Here is a 27,761-nt window from a genome sequence, read left to right as displayed (position 1 = left end):
TTTTATATCGCGCTTTTCTAAACACTCAAAGCGCTCACAGAGAAGTGGGACTCAACATTCATTCACACCAGGTGGTGGTAAGCTACATTTGTAGCCCCAGCTGCCCTGGGGTAAACTAATGTAAGCGTAGCTGCCAGTTTGCGCCTACGGCCCCTCCGACCACCACCCATCATTCATTCATCATTCATTCACCAGTTTCAGCGGCATTCTATGTCATACTTGATCATTGAGATATTGCCATATTTTTGCTGAAAGGATTTGGTAGAGAACATCGACGATAAAGTTCGCAACTTTTGGTCGCTAATAAAAAAGCCTTGCCTGTACCAGAAGTCACAGAAGATGACGTCACCCGTGTGAGGGCTCCTCACATCCTCACAGTGTTTATAATGGGAGCCTCCAACAAAAAGAGCTATTCGGACCGAGAAAACGACAATTTCCCCATTAATTTGAGCGAGGATGAAAGATTCGTGGCTGAGGATATTGATAGCGAAGGACTAGAAAAAAAAAAATAAATAAATAAAGTAAAAAAAAAAATGTTTTTAGACACATTTACTAGGATAATTCTGGAAGATCCCTTATCTGCTCATTGTTTTAATAGTGTTTTAGTGAGATTTTAAAGATTGTAAAGACATACCTCGAGGTCGGATGGCTGGGGTGAACACGCAGTGTCTCAGAGAGAAGCCGAAGAGCCAAGCTCACAGCTGCCTTTTTTGACATGACAGCTGCTGCAGGACAACGAATAATCCATTGATGTCTCCGGTAAGATATGTATCACAAATACCCCATTCAAAAACATGCTGGTTGACGTAGAGAAAACATGTTCGCTTGACCGCTCCGCTTCACAACAAACAAAGAAACACCGGCTGTGTCTCGGTGCTAAAGACAGCTGCAATCCACCGCTTTCCACCAACAGCATTGTTCTTTATAGTCTCCAATATTAAATGAACAAATTGCAAAAGATTCAGCAACACAGATGTCCAAAATACTGTGTAATTACGCCATGAACAGAGACGACTTTTAGCCGTGTTTGGTGCAGCGCTAATATTTCCTTACAGTTCGTGACGTCACGCGTACGCGTCATCATTCCGCGACGTTTTCAACAAGAAACTCGCGGGAAATTTAAAATTGCAATTTAGTAAACTAAAAAGGCCGTATTGGCATGTGTTGCAATGTTAATATTTCATCATTGATATATAAACTATCAGACTGCGTGGTCGGTAGCAGTGGGTTTCAGTAGGCCTTTAAGTTGTAATGGCTCAATTTGCCTTCCTTTTTTTATGTTAATGTACTATTATTTAATATATATTATTGTTTTAGTTGCCAAAGAGAAATTCCTGGCTCTGGCTATTTTTTAAGTTGTTGTGCATTATTTGTTGCCGTCATCATTAAACGAACAGGTTACTCATCAGGTTACGCATACTTGAGTAGTTTTTTCACAACTACTTTTTAATTTGACTCAAGTAAATATTTGGGTGACTACTCCTTACTTTTACTTGAGGAATACATCTCTAAAGTAACAGTACTCTTACTTGAGTACAATTTCTGGCTACTCTACCCTCCTCTGCATTTACATAATAAAAATCAACTACAGCAGGGGTCGGGAACCTTTTTGGCTGATGGAGCCATGAAAGCCAATTTTTTTAAAGTGTACTACCGTGAGAGCCGTATCCTATGTTTTAACACTGAATACAACTAAATGCATGCATTTTTTAAGTAAGACCTACATTTTTAGAGTATTCATATCATTTTTATTCTGAAGCTCACCAATAATACAAAAAATACTTCTTTGGCCATACTAAATTGGCCCTAGTGTGTGAATGTGAGTGTGAATGTCGTCTGTCTATCTGTGTTGGCCCTGTGTTGTGTAGGCTCCAGCAACCCCCGCGACCCCAAAAGGGACAAGCGGTAGGGAATAGATGGATGGACTTCTTACCATTGATGTGACTTATTGAACAGGTGCGGTTGAAAAACGGATGGATGGATTAAAATGCATATGAATGTTTTATATGTTAAACATTATTTTTACACCGATGACTGGCGGAATTATTCATAACTAATCGTGTTAAGCAATGTCAGCTCAGATGTATTTGAGAGCCAGATGCAGTCATCAAAAGAGCCACATCTGGCTCTAGAGCCATAGGTTCCCTACCCCTGAACTACAGGCTTCCCAAATGCTGTAATAAATTAAGCAGAGACCCCAAAAGGGACAAGCAGTAGAAAATGGATGGATGGATGGATGGATGGAGTTGAGCATATGTCAGCATGTGGCCCCTCTTTTAACTCTTTTTTCAAATGCTTATTGCGAACGATTACTTACAGTAAGTCATTAATTTCACTTTGTAAGTCATTATTTTAGTATCTCAAGTTTTGTTTTTACTTTACGGAAAAAATAGAGATATATATCGTATATTGTCATTCAGCAAATGGAGCGAACAACACAACCAAAAGTTGTAGGCTTCTTCACGCGACGAAGCCGGCGTACGTCACCGCAGTCTGTAGTCTATTGCCCCCCAGGCTGTGGTGGCAGCGACGCGGTGGAGACATGATGGCTAAAGGCCGAGATACACCGATCCTTACACCCACACACCCCCTTCAGCAGTCTGTCCGCCGGAGAGACACCACCTTAACTAACACATTTTCTGGGGGAAAACACTGTATACACACATAATCCTTTTTGATTTAAGAATGTTTCCTGTTGTGTTGAACCACTGAGGAAAAGATTGCAAGAATATATTGATTAATTGAAACTTTTATTAGTAGTTTGCACAGTACAATACACATTCTGTACGATTGACCAATAAATGGTAACACCCGAATAAGTTTTTCAACTTGTTTAAAGGCCTACTGAAACCCCCTACTACCGACCACGCAGTCTGATAGTTTATATATCAATGATGAAATCTTAACATTGCAACACATGCCAATACGGGCGGTTTAGTTAACTAAATTAAAATTTTAAATTTCCCGCGAAGTATCCTGTTGAAAACGTCGCGGGATGATGACGCGTATGATGATGCATGCGCGTGACGTCACCGGTTGTAGCGGACATGCTCTTCCAGCACCGATCACGGCTAAAAGTAGTCTGCTTTAATCGCATAATTAAACAGTATTCTGGACATCTGTGTTGCTGAATCTTTTACAATTTGTTCAATTAATAATGGAGAAGTCAAAGAAGAAAGATGTATTGCAGCTGCCTTAAGCGACACAAACAAAGCCGGTAGTTCCTTGTTTACATTCCCAAAGGTGAAGCTTTACTAATGAACAGAGCGACCATTTGTCAACCGGCAAGTTTCGGTGAGAAAATTGTGGTAATACGTCAGCTTTTATCATAGACATGAGCGGTGCGTCCGTCCTCGTGCAGCGGCGGACTCTCCTCCCCCCGGAGACACTGGCGGTGGCCACACCCTTCCGACTTTCAGGTACCATATAATCTCACAAAAACACTAGTAACACAATAAGCAGATAAGGGACTTTCCAGAATGATCCTAGTAAATGTGTCTAATAAGATCTGAATCGCTCCCACTGCCCTCACCTTTTTTTTTGTAGTCCTTCACTCTCACTATCCTCATCCACGAATCTTTCATCCTCGCTCCAATTAATGGGGAAATCGTCGCTTTCTCGGTCCGAATCGCTCTCGCTGCTGGTGGCTATGATTGTTAACAATGTGAGGAGCTCCACAACCCGTGACGTCACGCGCACATCGTCTGCTACTTCTGGTACAGGCAAGGCTTTTTTATTAGCAACCAAAAGTTGCGAACTTTATCGTCAATGTTCTCTACTAAATCTTTTCAGCAAAAATATGGCAATATCGCGAAATGATCAAGTATGACACATAGAATGGACCTGCTATCCCCGTTTGAATAAGAAAATCTCATTTCAGTAGGCCTTTAAGTCGGGGTCCACGTTAATCAATTCATGGTACAAATATATTCTATCAGCATAATACAGTCATCACACAAGTTAATCATCATAGTATATCAATTGAATTATTTACATTATTTACAATCCGGGGGTTGGATGTGGAGGGGGTTGGGATGGGGGGTTACGCTGGGTTGCTATCAGACGCACTAACCCCTGTTCCACCGTGCTGCCGCTACTGTATAATAATTCAAAATTAAAGAGAGCATGGGGACATTATCACCATATGCACTTGACCGCTGATTCCTTGGGTAGTGTGAGGGGACAAGCAAGTGGTGAAAGATGTTCCTGATCTAACTGGCTGTAAAAACTTCTGCCAGTCAACATTCCGCCTGTATGCAGATGTGTTATAATCTTGGATGAAACAGTTTGCTGTGATGACACCTGCATATTTTAGGAGTTTGATGGTTGTGACAGTGTATGGTGTAGTGAAAGGCAGTTGCGAGGGCATACACCCCTACAGCACCAGCTCCTATTGTCACAGTGATTTACCCCCAAACTCAATTGCTGTGTCCTGCCTGTCAGGAAGTTGATAGTTCATTGATGAATGGCAAGAAAGATGTTGAGCTAGGAACATGTCGAACCAGGAACATTTGACAAGGAAGATTTGTGAAGATAGTGCCGACATGCACATGATATTTGTGTTGATCTTGATAAAGTCTTATATAGTGTTATATAATTGTGGTGACCCCATCAACCAATGAACTTAGCCAGATATGGTATCCAGCAATGGTTTTAACAATACTTGTTCAAATCGCTTTATGCCCACAGTTGTCACTGCATATCGCATTTACGTCATCAGATTTGATCAAACACATGCAGGCAATGAAATATGTCAAGAGTGATGAAGCTTACATATGGCCACTGTGACCTTCTGGTTCCAAAGCCCAAGCCTGAGGTGACATATGATTCAATACAATTGTGCAATAGGAGGTGTAGGATAAATGAAAAAAACAAAACTGATGTGATCCTTCAATACATGGATTTGTATGCTAAAGTTTGCTTTACTGGTGTTGTTCATTCAATCAATCACACAATTGTAACAATCAATGCACTGTCCACTGCATTTCATATGCAAGGCCAGTTTCTTGCATTTGACGGAACAGTCACCAATAAGTAGTGATATGGCACCACAGTTTCTTTCTTGAAGCTGAGATTGCCCAAGGTTGCAGCATAGGTAGTAGTTAATAATGGTGAATGGAGGAAGGATACACTCCCGAACAAAATGTTAAGATCAGGGGGAAGTTACAAGTATTTGCATTTGCATTTTTCCCTGCGAGATTATAACTATGTAAGTACAACATCAAAATGTAAAACAAAAACAACAAAAAACAACAAAGAGTGGAAATTCCTGGAAATTACCTTTCAGCAGCTTCAGACTCAACGTATCACATCATACACTATGTATATCCAAATACTTTTTGGGGGGGGCCACATTTCCAAAAAGCTAAGGACCGCGGGGACCTGACTTCTCCCTTCTCTAATAGTTTTATTTTGTATATTTTAGAGGACCAACATCATTTACAGTAGACTACAGTAGACATTCTGCTGTGTATGAAGAGTTACTGAACTGCACTTGCAGGCCACTAGATGAATAGACCAAATAATGAAAAAGAGAAGACCTCAAATAAAACATTTAGGAATTAAAGAAGTTGAACAAATGACTACTGACTGTATCTGAAGTAAAAAAAAAAGCTACAGCCAGACCTTAATTTAGTAGTCTCAAACTCAATTTACCTGAAGGGCAGCTAGAAGTACAGTCGGAGAAATACTGGGCCGCACAAAGTATTCACTTCTGAATTACGTTTCAATAAAGTGACGAAACTTGTTAAATACTTGTATCAGCAGCTATCGTGACACTGAGCTATGATAGGCCTTACGTATTCATCCACCCATCCATTTCCTACCGCTTGTCCCGTTCGGGGTCCCTGGAGTCTATCTCAGCTGCATTCGGGCGGAAGGCCGGGTACACCCTGGACAAGTCGCCCCTCAGCACAGGGCCAACACAGATAGATAGACAACATTCACACTCACATACACACACTAGGGCCAATTTAGTGTTGCCAATTAACCTATCCCCAGGTGCATGTTTTTGGCGGTGGGAGGAAGCCGGAGTACCAGGAAGGAACCCACGCAGTCACAGGGAGAACATGCAAACTCCACACTGAAAGATCCCGAGCCCAGGATTGAACCCAGGACAACTCAGGACCTTCGTATTGTGAGGCACATGCACTAACCCCTGTACCACCGTGTTGCCCGCCTTACATATTAATAACTCTAAAGTTAAAATTAAAAAATGTATAATAATTTCCCACTGTTGAATTTATCACGAGATGGTCAGAGATACTTCTGCTTGCTTACAGCAAGTTGCTCTTGTGGATCACAAATCACAAATTTGGACACCAAGGTTGTATGTTTGCTAACAAGATTAAAATGTCAATGCAAGGATCTGCTAGTGTGCTTACAGTGGTCCAAGTTCCTCAAAACAACAGGAGCACTGTTTTTAGTAATTTGTTTCAAAAAACAGTATCAGTGTCATTTTCCGGGCCAGATTTGGCCCTGGGCCACTAGTTGGATAGCCCTGCCATTTACAAATATCTTTTACTGTTCCCCTTATTATTTGTAAGTGTCTTTGTTTCTATGTGTATTACTCAGACGTTTAATGTGCAGTCTATGGCTATAATTTGTCTATAAAAAACTAATTATGACAAATGTTTTATTAAATAATTTAAACCAGGGTCGTCAGGAGGTCCCTGAATTGAATTTTGTTTTTACTTTGAATTCCGTTTGCATTAATTTTGTGTCATGATTGATGTTCATTGTATGAACTCTAAGCCTGGGCCAATATTACATTTTGCTGGACAATCTATTGTCCCACAAGTCATTGTAGATTACAGGCTGTTAAGAGACCGGCAGCATAGAATAGAATAGAATAAAAAGTACTTTATTGATCCCTGTGGGAAATTCAGCACCACAGTTCGCTCACAATAGACAATAATAATAATAAATAATATATAACATATATTATACATATAATATATAATATATTAATAATATACATATATTCTACATATATTCCACATTTAAGTGCAGTCAAGAAGGAACATATGCATTATACAGTCTGATGGCTGTCGGTATGAAGGACCTCCTGTGTCGTTCCGTGTTGCATTTTGGGAGTCTGAGCCTTCCACTGAGCGTGCTCATTCTCTTCGCAATGTCTGAGTATATTGGGTGGGAGGTGTTGTCCATAATGGCTAGGAGTTTTGCTAGACTTCTTCTCTCTGACACCACCGCCAGAGTCTAGCTCCACTCCCACCATGTTACTGGCCTTCTTTACCAGCTTGTCCAGTCTGTTTGCGTCCCTCGCTCTCAGCCCGCTGCCCCAGCAGGCCACGGCGTACAAGAAGGCGCCCGCCACCACCGACTCATAGAACATCTTCAACATCTTTGTACAGACATTGAAGGATCCTAGCCTCCCTTCCTGTAGAGGGCCTCAGCGTGTTTTGACCCATTCAGCTTGGTGTCGATGTGTACACCGAGGTATTTATAATCCTCAACCATGTCCACATCCACCCCCCTGATGGAAACAGCGGTCGCCAAAGTACTTCTTCTCCGTCCCAGGTCCACAACCAGTTTCTTGGTCTTCGTCACATTGAGCTTGAGGTGATTCTTTCCACACCATGTGACAAAATCCTCCACCAGTGCCCTGTATTCCTCATCAACATCATCCTCAATACACCCCACTATCGCAGAGTCATCAGAAAACTTCTGAAGGTGGCAGGACTCTGATTGATAGTGGAAATCGGTGGTGTAGATGGTGAAGAGGAAGGGGGAGAGGACTGTGCCCTGCGGGGCCAAGGTGTTACTGACCAGCCTATCAGACACACAGTCCTGCAGTCGCGCGTACTGCGGTCTGTCAGTCAGATCATCTACAACCCAGGACACCAAGGGGGCCTCCACCTGCATGGTCTCCAACTTCACACCCAGTAGCCCAGGCCGTTGGTATCGAAAGCACTGGAGAAGTCAAAAAACATGACCCTCACACTGGTCGCAGGCTTGTCTAGGTGGGCTTGGGCTCGGTTCAGCAGGTAGATGACTGCGTCCTCCATTCCCAGTTGGGGCTGGTAGGCGAATTGGAGTGGGTCCAAGTGGGGCATGACTGTCGGACGGAGTTGTTCCAGGACCAACCTCTCCATGGTTTTCATGATATGGGAGGTTTGAGCCACCGGCCTGTAGTCCTTCGACGTGCTGGGTCGCGTGCACTTGGAGATGGGGACCACGCATGAGGTTTTCCACATTGTGGGGACTTTCTTCAGCCTAAGGCTCATGTTGAGGATGTGCTGGAGCACACCACACAGCTGTGGGGCGCAGGCTTTGAGCACCCTGGGGCTCACACCGTCAGGACCCGCGGCCTTGCCTGCGTGTAACTTATTTAGCTGTGCATTCACCTGTTCTGCAGACAGACACACTGGGGGGGTCTCAGGTGGTTGGGGGAGGGCAGGGTCATCATTCTGAGGGTGAGGTGTTAAGTGGGGGGAGGTAGTCATTGCAGTTGATGGGCTGTGAGTAGGGAAGGCGGGGAGTGGATTGGTTCGCTGAAGTTGTCAGGGGGCCGGTTGGCTTTTTTGGGGGGGGGCAGGAGCTTGTCGGAGCCACTGTGTCAAACCTGTTAAAGAACTGGTTCAGCTCATTGGCCCTCTATTTTCCAATGCACGGTGGAACAGAGATTAGTGCATGTGCCTCACAATAAGAGGGTATTGGGTTCAATCTCCGGACTTGGGTTCTTTCTGTGTGGAGTTTGCATGTTCGCCCGTGACTGCCTGTCGTTTCCTTTAACTTGGACACACATCCATACCTTTGTCCAATCTAAGCCAGTAACTTCCAGAAGTTATCTCACCCTATGAAAAGCCTCCGTTTTCCAATGTTGTAAAAATGCTTAGATTAAATACCTGTCATTTAATATTGTAACTTTTGTACGTAGCTATTTTTAAGACCGTGGAATGAGAATGAGGTGATGTTAGTGTTAGTGTGTGTGATGTAAATAGTAAAAGTAATTTCCTCGCTTTCTTTATTTGGACAAGTTTTACTTTTTAAAACAGTGAACATATAGTATCAAACAATAAAATACTACATGAATTAATCTATATACAAAAATGTATATCCAACATCCTCTTCCTTATTTAACTATAACATTTTCATTAGGTTACATCATGTTAGCTAGCTCTGATGTAGCATAACAAGTAGCTCATAGCAGTTTGCTCGTGAAGATTTAAGTATGATTAAAGCTACCAGAAGCTTATTTCTGCTTTAGTTGCGCACTCCAAGAGGCAAACTACCGCTAGTGTGAGCACAATCAAGGGGAACTGTAGAATGAGGCAAGTTTTACAGGATGAAAAATCTTCATTTGTCATATCGCTGCTACATTGATCGATAGCTAGTGACGGTGATCAGCCAGCTGCTGATCAATCCCAGATTTCCTCACAGTTGGAAACATATTAGGTCTAAACGACTGCGGCCCCTCTTATGCCCAGATTTTACGACATGCTCCAGCCCTTCTTTAACTTGTTTGTAAACTGACATGGACTTTAGAGATGTCACTATAGACACATAGACTCTACCAGCAGACTGAGTTCCTGTGTTGGATGATGTTGTGCGCATAGTAAACATTGTAAAGTCACGACCTGCGAAAAGTCACATACTTACATCTTTGTGTGAGGAAATGGGTGCGTAGCATAAAGCTTTGCTGATCTATACGGAGGTTCAGTGGTTGTCGCAAGGCAAGGTCTTGGAGCATGGATTTGCCCTCTGGGAGGAACTTAAATTGTTTGAGAGGTCTGTATAAGCAAAGCTGCTTGTAAGTGATGAGTGGTGTGCAAGGCTGGCATACCTGACGGATATAATTCATCATCTGAAAGAACTAAGCACAGGAATGCAAGGCCAAACTTGAAACCTGCTCACAAGTACAGATGAAATAAATAGATTCTGTTAAAAAATGCACAAAGAGTCAAAGAAACTTCACGAGGAAAAGATAATTCACACTCTTTTCATTCCGCTTTGGTATACACGTGCAAGGCCGCTAAAAGCAACACAAAGCGTGTATGCTCTTGAAGTATGCACGTGGTGATGTATCGACGCTGGAAAAAAGACGTAAATTTGACTTATTGAATTAGCAAATATCGGCCCAGGCCTAATTAAACATTTATAAAAGCTTAGAGGAGAAGATGTCATTTTATTTCTCTTCAGCCTCCACTGAATGCCTTGACACGGTTAGAGACCCAGAATGCTCAGCAACAGTTGTTGTGAAATACATTCATTTCGAGGAGCAGGTGGAACTAATTGAACTGACCCTGGGGTTCTTGGTCACCTGCCTGTCTGGGGCTCTTCTGCCCCAATTGCTCAGTTCAGACAGCTGGCCAGGTCTAGAAAGAGTCCTCATGGTTACACACTTCTTCCATTTAAGGATGATTGAGGCCACTGTGCTCATTGAAACCGTCAAGGCAGCAGATATTTTTTCTGTGCTCTTCCCAGATTTGTGCCTTAAGACTACGAGTGCAACGATTAATCGACAGTGCCGAAAAAATAGCGTTCAATGTCGACAATAAGATTTGTAGCCGATAATTATATTTGTCGACAATAGTCGTGACATCGTTATTCGTGTTTTTCCGGGCGGAAGCGAATCCGCGTTGCCATTCGCAAAAACATTGCCAGTGATAACGTGAACTGTGAGAACATTTCTTCTTAATCTTGTTTGAGGTGAACTGCACTTTTTTGTAATTTTGCCTATCGTTCACAAAAACTGTGAAAGATTTGACAACGGACGGATTTTTTTGTTATGCTTTGTAAATGTTAAATAAACGTAAATAAAAGTCTGCCAACGAAAGCTCCACTACTTTGCCCATGAAAACCAATAATCAACCATTCAAAAAGTGTCAACAATACTCCATATACTTTTTGTGACTTGAATATTAACCAAGTATCAGTGATGTTGTTATTATAAGCGCTAACACAAACAAACTACTTATAGCGGCGCCGTGATCACTTCCGTGTGTACCTATGTTTCGATCATCGAGGGGTCACTTCCTTGCTTCCTGTAAGTGTATTCTATATCATAAATCATGCATCTCACTTGCACAGAAGTGTGAGTAGGTATTCCAAAAAATTGTGACACTTTGACAGCCATTTAGGACCTGGAACTGGTGAGAAAAACACAAAAAGTGCTTGTTCCCCCCATTGTTATTAAGGGGTATTATATGTAGAATTTTGAGGACTTTAATAAATGTATTCCATTTTAGAATAAGGCTGTAACATAATAAAATGGGGAAAAAGTGAAGCGCTGTGTATACTTTCCGGATGCACTGTACAATCATAATGAAATAAAAAATATTAATTCTGGATAAATAAATCTAAACACTAACTAAACTAAATACTATAAAATATGTAAATAGATCCAACGACACTAAATGGGTTTCACTCACTATTTTACTAATTTAAGAGAGACAATCCTCAGCGCACAAACATAGTAGATACATTTTGCAAGCGTTACCCAATTTGCACATGTTTTAGTGCACACAAACTTAAGTAGATCAGGCCAAAACTGTATGAGAGCTGCATGAGTTCACTGTGTGTAATGTTTGCAAGTAAGCTTGCAGGAGTTACAAATGATACATTATGCCAGGGCTTTCATTGGGCTTGTAATCATTCAGTGGAAAAAAAACATCATAGATGTGAAGATAAAACTGCAGAGTTAAGCAGACAAAGTGACAGTTGGTGGCGACATGAATTTAAATTTTAGGAAAAGAGCCAGATTTAGGTCAGAGACGCATGTTAAAATGACTTCAAAGCAATGTTCAGCACCTACGTGTGACTGCTTGACAGACTTCAACACTTAAAGGATCATTGACAGGTTTGCCAACCTCAAAGTGTGGCAATATAGATTCCCAAAGTAAAATCAATTATCTGCATGGTCGAGCTTAAAGTGGATTGAGGAAATAAATACTTACTTTTCTTTTTCTTAAATTTTTTACAACTGCACCTCCAAGTACTTTTTAAGACCTGGGTAATTAGATTTGTTAGGTTATGTTTATAATTTAAAATGATACATCTTTTTTAAATTAAGAGATGGCTTTTGACTCAAATGTGGTGCTTTTCATCATTTTACTGATCCAACATACAGTAACGGTGACCAGGGGTCAAATCCGGCCTAGTGGACAAGTGACACCAATACTGGCCCCAGGGTTTTGGTCAAAACTTGGTAAACAAACATTTTAACATAAAATTCCTAAAAACGCAAGAGTTCTCCTGTTGTATAGAGCAGTGGTCCCCAACCTTTTTGTAGCTGCGGACCGGTCAACGCTTGATAATTTGTCCCACGGCCCGCCGGGGGGGAGCGGGTGGGGGTTATTAGATCCTTATTTTTATTTTTATTTTTTTCTTTGGCATAAAAAAGGGAGGTTTTTTTTGGGTTGGTGCATTGATTGTAATTGTATCTTGTGTTTTTTATGTTGATTTAATAAAAAAATATATATTTTATTTTATTTATTTTTTTTAATTAGAAAAAAAAAATCTTCTGCTCCTCTATACCAGTGGTTGGGGACCACTGGTATAGAGGAACTTGGACACCAGTAAATAAATAAGCACATCCTTGAATTGACATTTTAACTTTGCTTGCAAACATAGAACACTGGGGTCCAAACTTGTTATTTACATAACTGAGGCGTTCCTCAAGGTACCACTTTCGGTTTTGTTCTCTTTTAAAGTTATACATTTTTTTCATAATAATTTTTTTTCATAATGCGGTTCACGTAACTTATGGGTTGTTGTAGTACGTTTACTTTGAAAGCAGTTAGTAGTCATTTGTTTAACAAGTTAGGTTATTCTAATAGTTTTCCTCAATGTTCTACAAACCCCGTTTCCATATGAGTTGGGAAATTGTGTTAGATGTAAATATAAACGGAATACAATGATTTGCAAATCCTTTTCAACCCATAGTCAATTGAATATGCTACAAAGACAACATATTTGATGTTCAAACTGATAAACATTTTTTTTTGCAAATAATCATTAACTTTAGAATTTGATGCCAGCAACACATGACAAAGAAGTTGGGAAAGGTGGAAATAAATCCTGATAAAGTTGAAGAATGCTCATCAAACACTTCTTTGGAACATCCAACAGGCTAATTGGTGAGTGCCATGATTGGGTATAAAAAACAGCTTCCCAAAAAATGCTCAGTCTTTCACAAGAAAGGATGGGGCGAGGTACACCCCTTTGTCCACAACTGCGTGAGCAAATAGTCAAACAATTTAAGAACAACGTTTCTCAAAGTGCAATTGCAAGAAATTTAGGGATTTCAACATCTACGATCCATAATATCATCAAAAGGTTCAGAAAATCAGGAAAAATCACTCCACGTAAGCGGCATGGCCGGAAACCAACATTGAATGAACGTGAAATTCGATCCCTCAGACGGCACTGTATCAAAAACCCACATCAATCTCTAAAGGATATCACCACATGGGCTCAGGAACACTTCAGAAAACCACTGTCACTAAATACAGTTTGTCGCTACATCTGTTAGGGCAAGTTATAGCTCTATGCAAAGCGAAAGCCATTGATCAACAACATCCAGAAACGCCGCCGGCTTCTCTGGGCCCAAGATCATTAAAGATGGACTGATGCAAAGTGGAAAAGTGTTCTGTGATCTGACGAGTCCACATTTCAAATTGTTTTTGGGAATATTCCACATCGTGTCATCCGGACCAAAGGGGAAGCGAAACATCCAGACTGTTATCGACGCAAAGTTCAAAAGCCAGCATCTCTGATTGTATGGGGGTGCATTAGTGCCCAAGGCATGCGTAACTTACACATCTGTTAAGGCACCATTAATGCTGAAAGGTAAATATAGGTTTTGGAACACATTTGCTGCCATCTATGCGCCGTCTTTTTCATGGACGCCCCTGCTTATTTCAGCAAGACGATGCCAAGCCACATTCAGCACGTGTTACAACAGCGTGGCTTCGTATAAAAAGAGTGTAGGTACTTTCCTGGCCCGCCTGTAGTCCAGACCTGTCTCCCATCGAAAATGTGTGGCGCATTATGAAGCGTAAAATACGACAGCGGAGACCCCGGACTGTTGAACGACTGAAGCTCTACATAAAACAAAAAGGGGAAAGAATTCCACTTTCAAAGCTTCAACAATTAGTTTCCTCAGTTCCCAAACGTTTATTGAGTGTTGTTAAAAGGAAAAGGTGATGTAACACAGTGGTGAACAGGCACTTTCCCAACTACTTTGGCACGTGTTGCAGCCATGAAATTCTAAGTTAATTATTATTTGCAAAAAAAAATTAAGTTTATGAGTTTGAACATCAAATATGTTGTCTTTGTAGTGCATTCAATTGAATATGGGTTGAAAATGATTTGCAAATCATTGTATTCTGTTTATATTCACATCTAACACAATTTCCCAACTCATATGAAAAGGGGTTTGTATTTTATGACCTCTCCTTTTCATCTTTTGGACTGTTCAAGTGGTGGTCCACGTATTCAGGTAAAAGGAATACGTGTAAGACACTCACATTTTTGCAGAAGGTCCTTGAAAACAGAAGAGCGCTTCTGTAACTTGACAAAATAAATAGACCAAAATCAAATGTCTACGCTGGTTCTCTGGAAAATACAAAATAAGACTAAAAGTGAAAAGAGGTGCCCTGGTCCTTAGCTTTCAGGATATGTGGCCCTGAAAACAATCTAGTTTGAAATATATATAAGATACATTGTTTTTTGGCATGAAAAAAGTTACGTATGGTGAAACTTAGCACTCCTAAAGCTACAGTCCTAAAATCCCACTTATCCTTTATTTGCAAGTATATTAACACTTATAATAATTGAATACAGAAGTACTTCTGTGTAGATAGCTGCCGTTCAAATTTGAATCGATATATTCCTAATTTCCTGTACTTGGGAGTCAATACTAATATTCAACAGTACCATTTTCCAGTACTTTTGAGTGCTCAAGTGTTAATCAAATATTAATAGTTTTTGAAAAAAATCTAAATTGTTTTATTTCCCATTTCACACTGAGCTGTTCTGCCAGTCGTTATCATTTCTTACACTTATGTGTCTCATTTTTCAACTGTACTTTATTTTATAGGAGACTTTGCATGCAGCTGTAATTTTAAGATGTAGTGTATGGGCTATGGTGTCTTGCCTTAGCCAGAAAGTAGTCTTTGCCATTAAGTTGAACATACCAGTATTTACTTTGGTAAAGCCCTACAACATATTTAAACTGTAAGTGCTATACTTATTTTACGTATTATATACCTACTCAGTGGCCTATGGTTAGAGCAGTGTTTTCAACCACTGTGCCGCGGCACACTAGTGTGCCATGAGATACAGTCGGGTGTGCCGTGGGAGATAATCTAATTTCACCTATTTGGGGTAAAAAATGTTTTTTGCAAACCCGTAATTGTAGTCTGCAAATGATGTGTTGTTGTTGAGTGTCGGTGTTGTCTAGAATAACCGTGTAATACTCTCCCATATCAGTAGGTGGCAGCCGGTAGCTAATTGCTTTGTAGATGTTGGAAACAGCAGGAGGCAGGGTGAAGGTAAAAAAAGGTATTTAAAAAACAAAAAAAAGGTATGTGCCCCTAAGAAAAAGCATTGAAGCTTAGGGAAGGCTATGCGGAACCAAACTAAAACTGAACTACAAAGTAAACAAAACCAGAATTCTGGACAACAGCAAAGACTTACTGTGGAGCAAAGACGGCGTCCACAAAGTACATCCGTACATGACAATCAACAATGTCCCCACAAAGAAGGATAATCCATTCATTTTCTACTGCTTATTCCCTTCGGATCACGGGGGGTGCTGGAGCCTATCTCAGCTACAATTGGGCGGAAGGCGGCGTACACCCTGGACAAGTCGCCACCCAATCACAGGGTTAAAACAACTGAAATATTATTGATTGCTAAAACAAAGTAGATGCGGGAAATATCGCTCAAAGGAAAAATGGGGCGGTTTAGCTCGGTTGTTAGAGCGGCCGTGTCAGCAAATTGAGGGTTGCAGGTTCGATCCCCGCTTCCGCCTTCCTAGTCAATGCCGTCGTGTCATTGCGCAAGACACTTTACCCACCTGCTCCCAGTGCCACCCACACTGGTTTAATTGTAAGTTAAATATTGGGTTTCACTATGTAAAGCGCTTTGAGTTACTTGAGGAAAAAGCGCTATATAAATATAATTCACTTCATTTTACTTCAACTGCTAAAGGAAAATGCCCCAAAAAAATAGGAGCGCTAGACAAGAACAAACACTACACACAAGAAAACAGCAAAAAAGTCCAAATAAGTCAGGGTGTGATGTGACAGGTGGTGACAGTACACCTACTTTGAGACAAGAACTATAGTGATGGTTATGCTTTAAAGTCATATCCAACAATTGCGACGGCGACTTTTTACTGTCAACTGAGTTTCGTTTTTTAGTGATTTCTGCTGGTGGTGTGCCTCTGCATTTTTCCAACGCAAAAAATGTGCCTTGGCTCAAAAAAATTGAAAAACACAGGGTTAGAGTGTCCGCCCTGAGATCGGTAGGTTGTAAGTTCAAACCCCGGCCGAGTCATACCAAAGACTAAAAAAATGTGACCCATTGCCTCCCTGCTTGGCACTCAGCATCAAGGGTTGGAATTGGGGGTTAAATCACCATAAATGATTCCCGGGCGCAGCACCGCTGCTGCCCACTGCTCCCCTCACTTCCCAGGAGGTGATCAAGGGGATGGGTCAAATGCAGAGGACACATTTCACCACACCTAGTGTGTGTGTGACAATCATTGGTACTTTAACTTTACCTTAACTTTATTTAATACACAAACGCTGTTTGATTGTAACGTGCATCTTAGTTGGAGTTTTCATTACGAAATTTCGAGGTGTTGCAATCACCATGTAAAATCACTATTGTGTCTATGGCAAATCCAAAGTTAATTAGCATCGAGCTAGTAAATTTTGAAAAGTGGAGCCTGAGGGCTGGAATATACTTTCACGTCACAGAGCTTGCGTCCCTTCTGAAGGTGTCTTGTTTGATATATAGTTCTTCCGTGGGGGGGTGGCGCCAAACTTAATTATTTTTTGAAACACTGAGGGGCAGTGTCTCCGGAAGGAGCAACTGTAACTGCAGTTGACGAGATACTGTATTTACTTTGTTTGTCTACACTGAAATTAACCATTGAAAAACATCAGTTTGCTTTTAATGGACATTTTACTTCTAACCAGAGGAAAATATTTTTTGTATGATGGACTGTGCAACGAATCCCGGCACAGAACACCATTATTATTTGCACACTATTCGGCCGTTCAGGACATGGGACAAGAGAAAGCGATCATGTAATTCTAAGTAAACAAAGTTCTTAAATAAGTATTGTAAGTTAACGACATGATGGTGTTTAACTCTATGGTCATGTGTTATTGATGTTCAGAGTTCACATCTTTGTAAAGATACCGGGCCTGAACGATTATTGACAGAGAATAACGAAGTTTGTGTGAGATAAAAAGACGTGTGTGCACGAGAAAGAATATGTGTTAGAATTGAACATGTTAGCACAAGATTAGCAATAAGAGGTAGAAAGAACGTCGTACTTTGTGACTTCTTCTGGACGCAACAACAACACAATAAGTTAAAAAACGATACTTTTAGTAATTATTTTCAGAGCGCACCAAGCTATTACGTACAAACTATCAGTTGTCATGCAAATGTTTAATCACCGTTGTTTTATAGCATACAATAATTTGCGCAAGTCAAGCACAAAGTCTGTTGGCCTGTGTTCAGGGATCTTCCTTGGCAAAAACTGACTAATCAAAGCTCTTCAGTCTACGTCGATAGCGACGCAAAGATAGGATTTTTGGGAGGTGCACGCAAGGTATTCGGGAAGGTGCGCAGAGAGAGGAGGGCGCAAGACAGCGTCGCTTACGCAAGTTACGTGACACGAGAGTATACACCAGGCTATACTCTACTTTTGAGGGTCATCTTCTTGCTTTGTTGGAACGGAAAACTGTAAAATTGCGTAGAAGCAGTCCAGCTGAATCCGGAGTGGTTGAGTGTTTGTTTCCCAGCCAAGAGCTACCAAAAGGTATTGAAATATGGCACAGTTTGATTTTACTTGAATAGGAACACAGGCTTTGGATGGTACCTATAAATCTAACCATCCCTATAACATTGTGATGAATGTATACAGCTTTTACAGTTACAACTGGGACTATGAGTACACAAGTCGTATGTATATCCATATCTACTTTGCCCTGTCAGCCATGTGGATGCCTCTGTCTGTGCAGTGTGCTGCAAGGTTTTTAGATGGCCTGTACAGTAATCAACATTTTCCACAGAAACAGTTGTGCCTCTTTTGCACAGCCCTAATGACCATCTGTTGCTCTGTGATAAGTAGAGAAGCCATTCTACCCATCAGACATAATCTCAAAGTCTTTAACAAAAGACTGTGAGTTCAAACCACTCATGTATCACCACCACCAACCATTAGGCTTGAACAATTTGGGTAAATAAGCCAATTGGAATTTTTCCAAAAAATGTAATGGATAAAATGGAAACATACAATTTTTGTTTATTTTGACTTTCTTTTTTAATTGACATTTAATTTGTGTAACATTCAATAATATAATTATTTCAATTTGTTTTAAAAACCTCAACATTATAAATGAATAAAACCTGAGTAAAAAAAATACAAAAAAATGATGGCGAAATGTATGTGTTGGATTTGAGGACTGCTGTTGGCATATTAAGGCAACTCTGTGTGCTTGTGTTGGAATGCTACATTAATTACAAGGCCTTATTTGCTCTACTTGTTGCAGGTGGCTGAGTCTGCATTAATTTAACAACACAATGAGGTACATATAGCTTAATCAATCAATCAAAACACTATTTATATGACAGTTTTCATACATAGGCAACACAGAAAAAAAACTTACCTGTACACACTTAAGGCACTGATGGAAAGAAATAGCAAGGCACTGACAAATGAGCTACTATTATCAGAATGGTTACTGCTCGAGATGTGAAATTGATCAGCCACAAATCAGAATCGGTCCATTTTTCTAGGAAAATATGTCGGTTAATGTCTTTCAATGCCGATCACCTTTGATACTTCATTTATTTTTTGTCACTCGATTGACAGAGACGGTTTCCAGCCTAGTTAATATGGTCACCTCCATTGTGCCAAATAGATTACATTTCTTGGTATCTTAAGTTTAATTATCAGGTATCATTAGCACTGGTGCACCAGGCTAAACATGTGTCTCACACATTTAGTTTGACCAAGTCAGGAACAAGCTTGCTCATTGCTAAGCTGCCTTAAAACAACACAATAAATAAGACCTTCAAGAAGTCTAGCATTTTATTTTATTTTAATGATTACAAATTGCGCAAAATTCCATGGACACAGGAGGATTAAAATGAGTATTAGATTTGTTTATTTTGGTATTGTTTACTATTGACTTTATTGTTTATAAACAACTATATGTCATAATACATAAGACGACAAGGAGATACTTTAGATAATATGTTGATATTGCACTTACCATAATTATTTAGAAAAATGTGGAGTTTAGACGTGTGATCGGTATTGCTATCGGCCAATCTCACTCATGGAAGATTGGTATTAGAATTGGCAGCATTACACCCCGATCGGAACATCCCTCATTACTGCTGTTTACACCGGGGCCTTTATGGAACCAAGTTTCAGTGCCTCTACAGACTGGACATGGACCAAATGCTTTGCGATAAACGTTTTGCCATTATGAACGTACATAAATGTGTCATAATCCCATGAATCAGTGGTATAAACAAACTGTGCATGAATGTGTTATTTGTGGTGTTTCAGTGCAGCATTTCAAATGAATGAGGGAGAAGGACATTGAGGAATCAACCTGGGAAGCAGTTAGACCAAATAAAGTTATTTCTAGATCTGGAGCAGGGGTCGGGCAACCTTTACCACTCAGAGAGCCATTTTGACCCGTTTCACAAATTAAAGAAGACAAAGGGAGCCGCAACCCATCCATCCATCCCATCCCTTTTCTACCGCTTATTCCCTTTCGGGGTCACGGGGGGCGCTGGCGCCTATCTCAGCTACAATCGGGCGGAAGGCGGGGTACACCCTGGACAAGTCGCCACCTCATCGCAGGGCCAACACAGATAGACAGACAACATTCACACTCACATTCACACACTAGGGCCAATTTAGTGTTGCCAATCAACCTATCCCCAGGTGCATGTCTTTGGAAGTGGGAGGAAGCCGGAGTACCCGGAGGGAACCCACGCATTCACGGGGAGAACATGCAAACTCCACACAGAAAGATCCCGAGCCTGGATTTGAACCCAGGACTGCAGGACCTTCGTATTGTGAGGCAGACGCACTAACCCCTCTTCCACCGTGAAGCCCATTCTCGCAAATAACCGCTGGTGGTCACCCATATAACAGTAATAAGGGCGTGCCATGAAGCCATTGCCTTCGACGCCTTCTACAACATGTACAGACATCTTGCCAGTCCAGTATCATGTTGTATGTGGCTTCCGCAGATACATGTACACAACTGCAAGGCATACTGGGCGACACAGAGTACACTGAAGGTTGTGATATAAACAATTTTAACACTCTTACTAATATGCACCACACTGTGAACTCACACCAAACAAGAATGACAAAAACATTTCTGGAGAACATCCGAACTGTAACACATTATAAATGCAACATAACAATTACCCAGAATGTTATGCATCCATGACTATTTCAGGCTATAGCACCAAAACTCGCAAAGCAACTAGCCTGAAATGCAGGTGTCGAGGACAGACGCACAAGCGATTTCTCCAACAAAGTTTTACAGAAAAGTTATATTTTATCAGATTGTGGGTGTTTTTTCCATTTTGTGTTCATAATTTGCTGTGTTTGTTGCATTTATGTTGTGTTTTGCTTGATTGTTAAAAAAGTCGATCGAGGAGGTGGTCTGTGAAGTGACAAAGGAGTGATGTTCATATGTTAATAGGGGTGTAACGGTACGTGTATTTGTATTGAGTCGTTTCGGTACGGGGGTTTCGGTTCGGTTCGGAGGTGTACCGAACGAGTTCCACACGGACATATTAAGTAGCGCACCGCACGTTGTGTAAACATTACACACCGAGGCACCATGAATTGATTTACGTGGACCCCAACTTAAACAAGTTAAAAAAGTTATTCGGGTGTTACCATTTAGTGGTCAATTGTACGGAATATGTACTGAACTGTGCAATCTACTAATAAAAGTTTCTATCAATCAAAAAAAAAAAAAAAACACACGGCATGCTAGCAACGACCGGGCTACGATAGACTGACCATACCTCCTCTTTTCACCGGATATGTCCTCTTTTGCGGGGCTGTCCAAGTGGAGTTTCTTAAATGCCTCAAATGTCCAGCACTTTAAGTTAGGGTTGCGTGTATTTTCAATGTACATTCAGGGTTAAGAAGGGGTTAAAAACAAAACAAAAAATTGTGTGCGCAGCAACATTCCAGCATTCGTGAGGGAGGGACAGAGACAGAGAGAGCGAGAGGGTTATGATAAACGCGCATGCGTCGCCAGGCTCTGCTTTTTACCCATAGATTTATCAGATTTTATATTTTATTATCTATAGCAGGGGTGTCAAAAGTGTGCCCCGGAGGCCATTTGCGGCCCACAGCTACTGTTTTAAAGGCCCACGGCACATTCTAAAAATACTATTAAAATAAACAAAAACATAAACAAAAGTGAAATAAAAAAGCTTAAAGGCTAAATGTAATTTAGAAAAAGTTGCAGCGTTGACTAATAAAACAAAGCTGTTTTTTTACTTTCAAACTGTCATTGCTCAAAACATAATATTGAATCAAAATCAATGTTATTTAGACTTATTGACCTATCCAAGTTTCCGATTACTTCACATCAAATATTCCACTAAGAAAAAATATTTTTGGTGGAATATTTAGCAAATCTGTTAAATAAATAACCCCCAAAATTATATTTTGTTGTTTTCTTACTGTACCGAAAGTGAACCGAACCGTGACCTCTGAACAAAGGTACGTACCGAACCGTAATTTTTGTGTACCGTTACCCCCCTATATGTTAATATTCAGTGTTCTTTTTGTACATTCTGGGTGTCTCATTCAGTGAAAAAATATTAAAATTCCATTCCGTTTTTGGAGGTGGTCATAACATTTTTAGCATTCTATCAGACATTATTGTGAGTTTTTGTAACGACGTTCCATAAAAAAGGACCCATGCAAACATACTGTACAGCAGATTGTTGTGTTTATGTGGGTCAGAAATTGTAACATGTGCCTCCTCTTGAATATACCTTTCGTCTTAGCACATATTTGTATTTGCAAGTAATTATATTTTATACGATAAACATAACAAGAGTGTCCATTGCTTTTCCTGCAGATGTTTTCAGTATTTTATATTCATTGTGTTGTGACATAACAACAAAAGAGTGTCTATTGCTTTTCCTGTAAATGTTTTCATTATTTTATATTCATTGTGTTGTGACATATTTACACAGGGCTGCCCGTAGTTAAATTGGGGCCATGATCAGAATTTCATTTGTAGGTCTCCACCCTATTACAAAAAAGTCACACTTTTTTATTTGAGTGTAAGGATTTTTACACTTTTTTTTTAATCGAACTTGAATTTATTTCAATGCATGTATTTTTCATTAAAACAATTTAATGTGAAAAAAAAATCAATAAGGTACTTATTTACTGCAAAATAACAAATTAAACATAATTAAAGCATAAATATTCAACCCCCGCATGTAAGCCTGACAAGACCAGCACTGCACGCCACAGGGGACAGCGAGAGAGTCTAGGAAAATGTACCATTATATTGGGTGGGCAAATGTTTTTTTTACCTTAATGGAAGATACACATGATTTTTTGTTGCTTGTTTATTTTGGTCAAATAAACCAGGTCTTTGTTTGAATTGAACTTTGATTTTGTGCATTGTTTTCCCCATGTGAGTACACCTCAACCGTGCACTCGTGGCCTTTTTCTTTTAATTTTAATAAAGGGTTTAATTTGAAATGCGTTTATGTTTTGACAAACGGCTGCTATACTCATTACTACTGTTAGTACTGAATTAAAACAGTACAGTAATTTGACAATGAGCTCTGAGTTTGTGCTTTTACTGCCATTTAGTGTGTACTTTTGGGGCGGTATTGCTCGGTTGATAGATTGGCCGTGCCAACAACTTGAGGGTTCCAGGTTTGATCCCCGCTTCCGCAATCCTAGTCGCTGTAGTTGTGACCTTCGGCAAGACACTTTACGCACCTGCTCCTAGTGCCAGCCACACTGGTTTAAATGTAATTTAGATATTGGGTTTTACTATGTATAAGCGCTTTGAGTCACTAGAAAAAAACACTATATAAATATAATTCACTGCACACACACTTTTAAGTATGTGTTGTATAAAAGGAGTAAGCCATCATTACAGTTTGTTTTCCAATTTTTGTTGCGATCCTGTGCTTTGAGGTTAAAGGGTAACGGCACTTCTTCATGAAATGTTGCTTATCATTCAATACTACATATGTATTTTTAGCATTCTAATTTGCATCCAAAAAACGCAAACAATGCTTAATTTACGTTCCGTAACCTGTATATTAACCAAATTTTAGCAACATTGTTATTTTAAGAGCACCGAGGAACAGTTCTAGCTTAGTAACACATTGCCTTGCGACGGCATTTTACAGCCTTAGCAAGAGGAGAGCAATGTTCTGCGTAAGCAGCTGAGTCGCTTTTGAGTTTGTAATGTACTAACAAGCATGATGTGCTGCATGTATGATGTTCAGTGTTATAATTTCCAGTTGATTTTGGGTATATGGATTTATTTATTTTTTTTAATCACTGCAGGGTTTGTTAGCGCAAACACAAATAGTTTAACTTTCGTTTGGATTAAGTTTCTTTGAGCAGTGTCCTACTTACAGATACAAAAGCTTTTTCATCGATAATAACATTGTGTACCACTAAGTGCAGGAAAAGCACTCAATTACTGTCGGCTAGCTTGGCTCCAAGCTCCACATTAATACCTTGACCAAAACATGCATGTCCTGACTCTTTCGGCTTTCGTCTTCTCCAACGTTTCACCATCTTTTCGTGTTTGTTCAGCTTCTATAACAAGCATTTCATTCTCCACATTTTCCGGTTCGAAAAGATAAGCTAATTTGTCCAAAAAAAGTTGTCTTTGTTGTGTATTACCAAGTCTGCCAGGATTAGAGCACACGCGTGTTTGTTGCAAGAAGAACAAACACACATTAGTTGACAAAAGTAGGAAGTGCGTTGCTATAAGCACTGATAAATGTGGCCAGAAAATGAGTTCCGGAAATACTTAAAACTGACCATCCAATTGGGTGCTAATTGGGTTCACCTAACTCTGATTAGTGCTCGGCACATTCACCTGCTGTTGAGCACTAATCAGAGAGCTATTTATTCACTTTATTCACGTTGCTCGCCACAGTCAATGTGGCTTCATTGTTTGCGGTATGCAACTGTTACGTTTTGATGTTCCTGATTCTTGCTCCTGTGTTTCCTGTGCTAAGTATTGTCTTTGCTTCCTTTTTGCTTGTTTTTGGTTTGGTTATGTTTTATGATAAATAAATCATCTCCTACCTCATGCTGTTGTCCGGAGCTGGCCGTTCTGCATTGCTAGAGAACAAACTTCGCAGCAAGCTGCACCACTGATCGAGACAGTTCCCACTTAAGGTCAGTAAGAAATACTTAAACCATTGATAAAAAATCCAATAAAAATCACAAGTTGATTCAATGGAAAAAAAGAAGCATATAAATACTGCAAATTTTGCTGCAACTTTCTGAAAAAAATTTGCAAATTCAGGCATTGTAGGCTGCAACAATTACCAAAAAAAGCCTGTAAAATCCTAAAGATACTAGTAAGTAAATAGTAAAGGTGGATAGGACTGCAAATGAGTTGCTGTGGGTGCCTTCTGTCTGCAATTTATATATATCCAGTCCATTCGGATTAAAGGCCTACTGAAACCCACTACTACCGACCACGCAGTCTGATAGTTTATTCATCAATGATGAAATATTAACATTGCAACACATGCCAATATGGCCGGTTTAGTTTACTTAATTACAATTTTAAATTTCCCGCGCAGTTTCTTTTTGAAAACGTCGTGGAATGATGACGCGTGCGCGTGACATCACGAACTGTAGAGGACATACTAGCGCAGCACCATTTGCGGTTAAAAGTCGTCTCTTTTCATCGCGTAATTAAACAGTATTCTTGACATCTTGTGTTGCTGAATCTTTTGTAATTTGTCCAATTAATAATGGAAAAGTCAAAGTGGAAAGATGGAGGTGGGAAGCTTTAGCCTTTAGCCACACAAACACACTGTGTTTCCTTGTTTAAAATTCCCGGAGGTGAAGCTTTACTAAGGATCAGAGCGGTCAAGCGAACATGGTTCCCGACCACTTGTCAACCGGCAGGTTTCGGTGAGAAAATTGTGGTAAAAAATCGCCGTCCATGCAGCTGCTGTCGACTTCCTTCAGAGACTGGCGTCAAGACACCCGTGGACACACCCCTCCGACTATCAGGTACTAATTAATCTCACTAAAACACTAGCAACACAATAGAAAGATAAGGGATTTCCCAGAATTATCCTAGTAAATGTGTCTAAAAACATCTGAATCCGTCCCAATGCAATCGCCTTTTTTTTTTTAACTTAATTTTTTTTTTTTTTTTTTTTCTAGTCCTTCGCTATCAATATCATCATCCACGAATCTGTCATCCTCGCTCAAATTAATGGGGAAATTGTCGTTTTCTCGGTCCGAATAGCTCTTGCTGCTGGAGGCTCCCATTATAAACAATGTGAGGACGTGAGGAGCCCTCACCCTTGTGACGTCATCGTCTGCGACTTCCGGTAAAGGCAAGGGTTTTTTATTAGCAACCAAAAGTTGCGAACTTTATCGTCGATGTTCTCTATGAAATCCTTTCAGCAAAAATATGGCAATATTGCGAAATGATCAAGTATGACACATAAAATGGACCTGCTATCCCCATTTAAATAAGAAAATCTCATTTCAGTAGGCCTTTAATCTGGATACTACGCAGAATTGAACCGTATCCCTTCCAACCTTTGTCACATAGCCCTTGATTGAGGAATGGGAGTTAATAGTATAGTTGTCAGGATAAATGAATGATGGCAGTGTCAGAGAAGCTCAGGAACTCGAGGATTCATCTCCTTTCTAGCAGCAAAATCCTTTAATCTAGGCTGTTCGGAGAATACAAGTCTAAATCTGAGTTGATGTGAGCCGAGGAGGTCGCTGTGTGGCTTGGAGACGATTATGATTAAGGGCTATCTTAGTAAACTTTGATTGATTGATTGATTGATTGATTGAATTGATAAATCAAACAATTTTGACCATTAAATCAGTGTGGATTAGGAGCTAATATCAACTTCACAGCAAAACCCTGCCATCATCGGACGATGAATAAATGGCTACAGGTGCATAATGCAAACCAAATGTCAAAAGGCTGCTAAGAATAAATCATTACAGGTGATCGAGGCGAGACAGAACTTTCATGCCAAATAAGCATGATAACTGCAGGGTTACAGAAAGGGTGTAAAAAAACATTTAAAGCAGCGAGTCGGACACTAATCTCTCCATTTAAGCTTCAGCTTAGATGTGATTTGATGTCCGAACACACACAGGAACAAACATCACCCGCATGCAAACTCCTCCTGAGTGACAGCAGCAGCGAGCATCAAAGTCAACGACAAGTGCGGCAGGATGACAAACTGTTACCTTACCTTGCTCCATCAGCAGGACCGCCATGCCGAGTAGTATAGTCCAGTACAGGGGATTTGTCATGTTTATTGATCCGGTTGTCTTCGTCCAATGTCTTTCCAGACAAATATTTGAAAATCCTATAATAAGTGTTTATTGTCCCTCCCCCTCCAGTCCAGTACGTCCTCTTCCCTCAAAATAGAGATTCCGCCAACACTGCGCTTAACAAAGTCCCTCCTTCAACTATTAGGTTGGAGAAGAGCGCTGCAAACAAGCTAGCGTAAATGATTCTGAGCACATCCGGTTTGTGCTTTTTAAAGTAAAATGCACATTGGCGGAAGTTAAAGTTATAGCAGAAAAATAATCTTACGAAACCAACTGATTTTACTAAAATGCAGGCACTGCCGCTAAAATTGTAATTTGTATTTTTAAAACAAATCAAACTGACCTACAAGGTTTTAATTTGAATGGAATGTCACCAAACTTGAATGTAAAAAATGTTTGTTTTTATTAATTTCATATGTTTGCTAAGTTTTTTACTTTTTAAAGTAAAACGCACATTGGTAGAAGTTAAAGATATAGCAGAAAAAAAGTTTGGAATGTTACCAAACTTGAATGTAAAAAATGTTTTTATTCATTTTATATAATTGTTGTAGGTTTTGACTTTTTAAAGTAAAATGCAGATTGGCGTAAGTTAAAAGTTATAGCAGAAAAAATGTGCTATGAAACCATCTGCTTTTACTAAAATGCAGGCACTGCCGCTAAAATTGTAATTTGTATTTTTAAAACAAATCAAACTGACTTACAAGGTTTTAATTTGAATGGAATGTCACCAAACTTGAAAGTAAAAAATTTTTGTTTTTATTAATTTCATATGTTTGCTAAGTTTTTTACTTTTTAAAGTAAAATGCACGTTGGTAGAATTTAAAGTTATAGCAGAAAAAAATGTGCTATGAAACCAACTGCTTTTACTAAAACGCAGGCACTGACGCTAAAATTGTGGGGGGGTTTTTAACAAATTAAACTGTCCTACAAGGTTTTAATTTAAAAG

The 27,761-nt window shown here is 40.0% G+C and overlaps 1 protein-coding gene across 1 annotated transcript in view; it reads right to left on the bottom strand.

Moving 5' to 3' along the window:
* The window catches only part of ntm (neurotrimin), a 552,734-nt gene extending 525,768 nt beyond the window's left edge, over nt 1-26,966 (bottom strand). Inside the window, exon 1 of the mRNA XM_061898038.1 lies at nt 26,734-26,966. Coding sequence (XP_061754022.1) covers nt 26,734-26,794 — 61 coding nt within the window. The 5' untranslated portion in view covers nt 26,795-26,966. The remainder of the gene's footprint in view (nt 1-26,733) is intronic.
* Nucleotides 26,967-27,761: the final 795 nt, after the last annotated feature.

This window comes from Nerophis ophidion, linkage group LG04, assembly GCF_033978795.1.
Source record: "Nerophis ophidion isolate RoL-2023_Sa linkage group LG04, RoL_Noph_v1.0, whole genome shotgun sequence".
NCBI lineage: Eukaryota > Metazoa > Chordata > Actinopteri > Syngnathiformes > Syngnathidae > Nerophis > Nerophis ophidion.
Note: the sequence above shows the minus strand (reverse complement) of the source record. Positions and strands in the feature narration are given on the sequence as shown.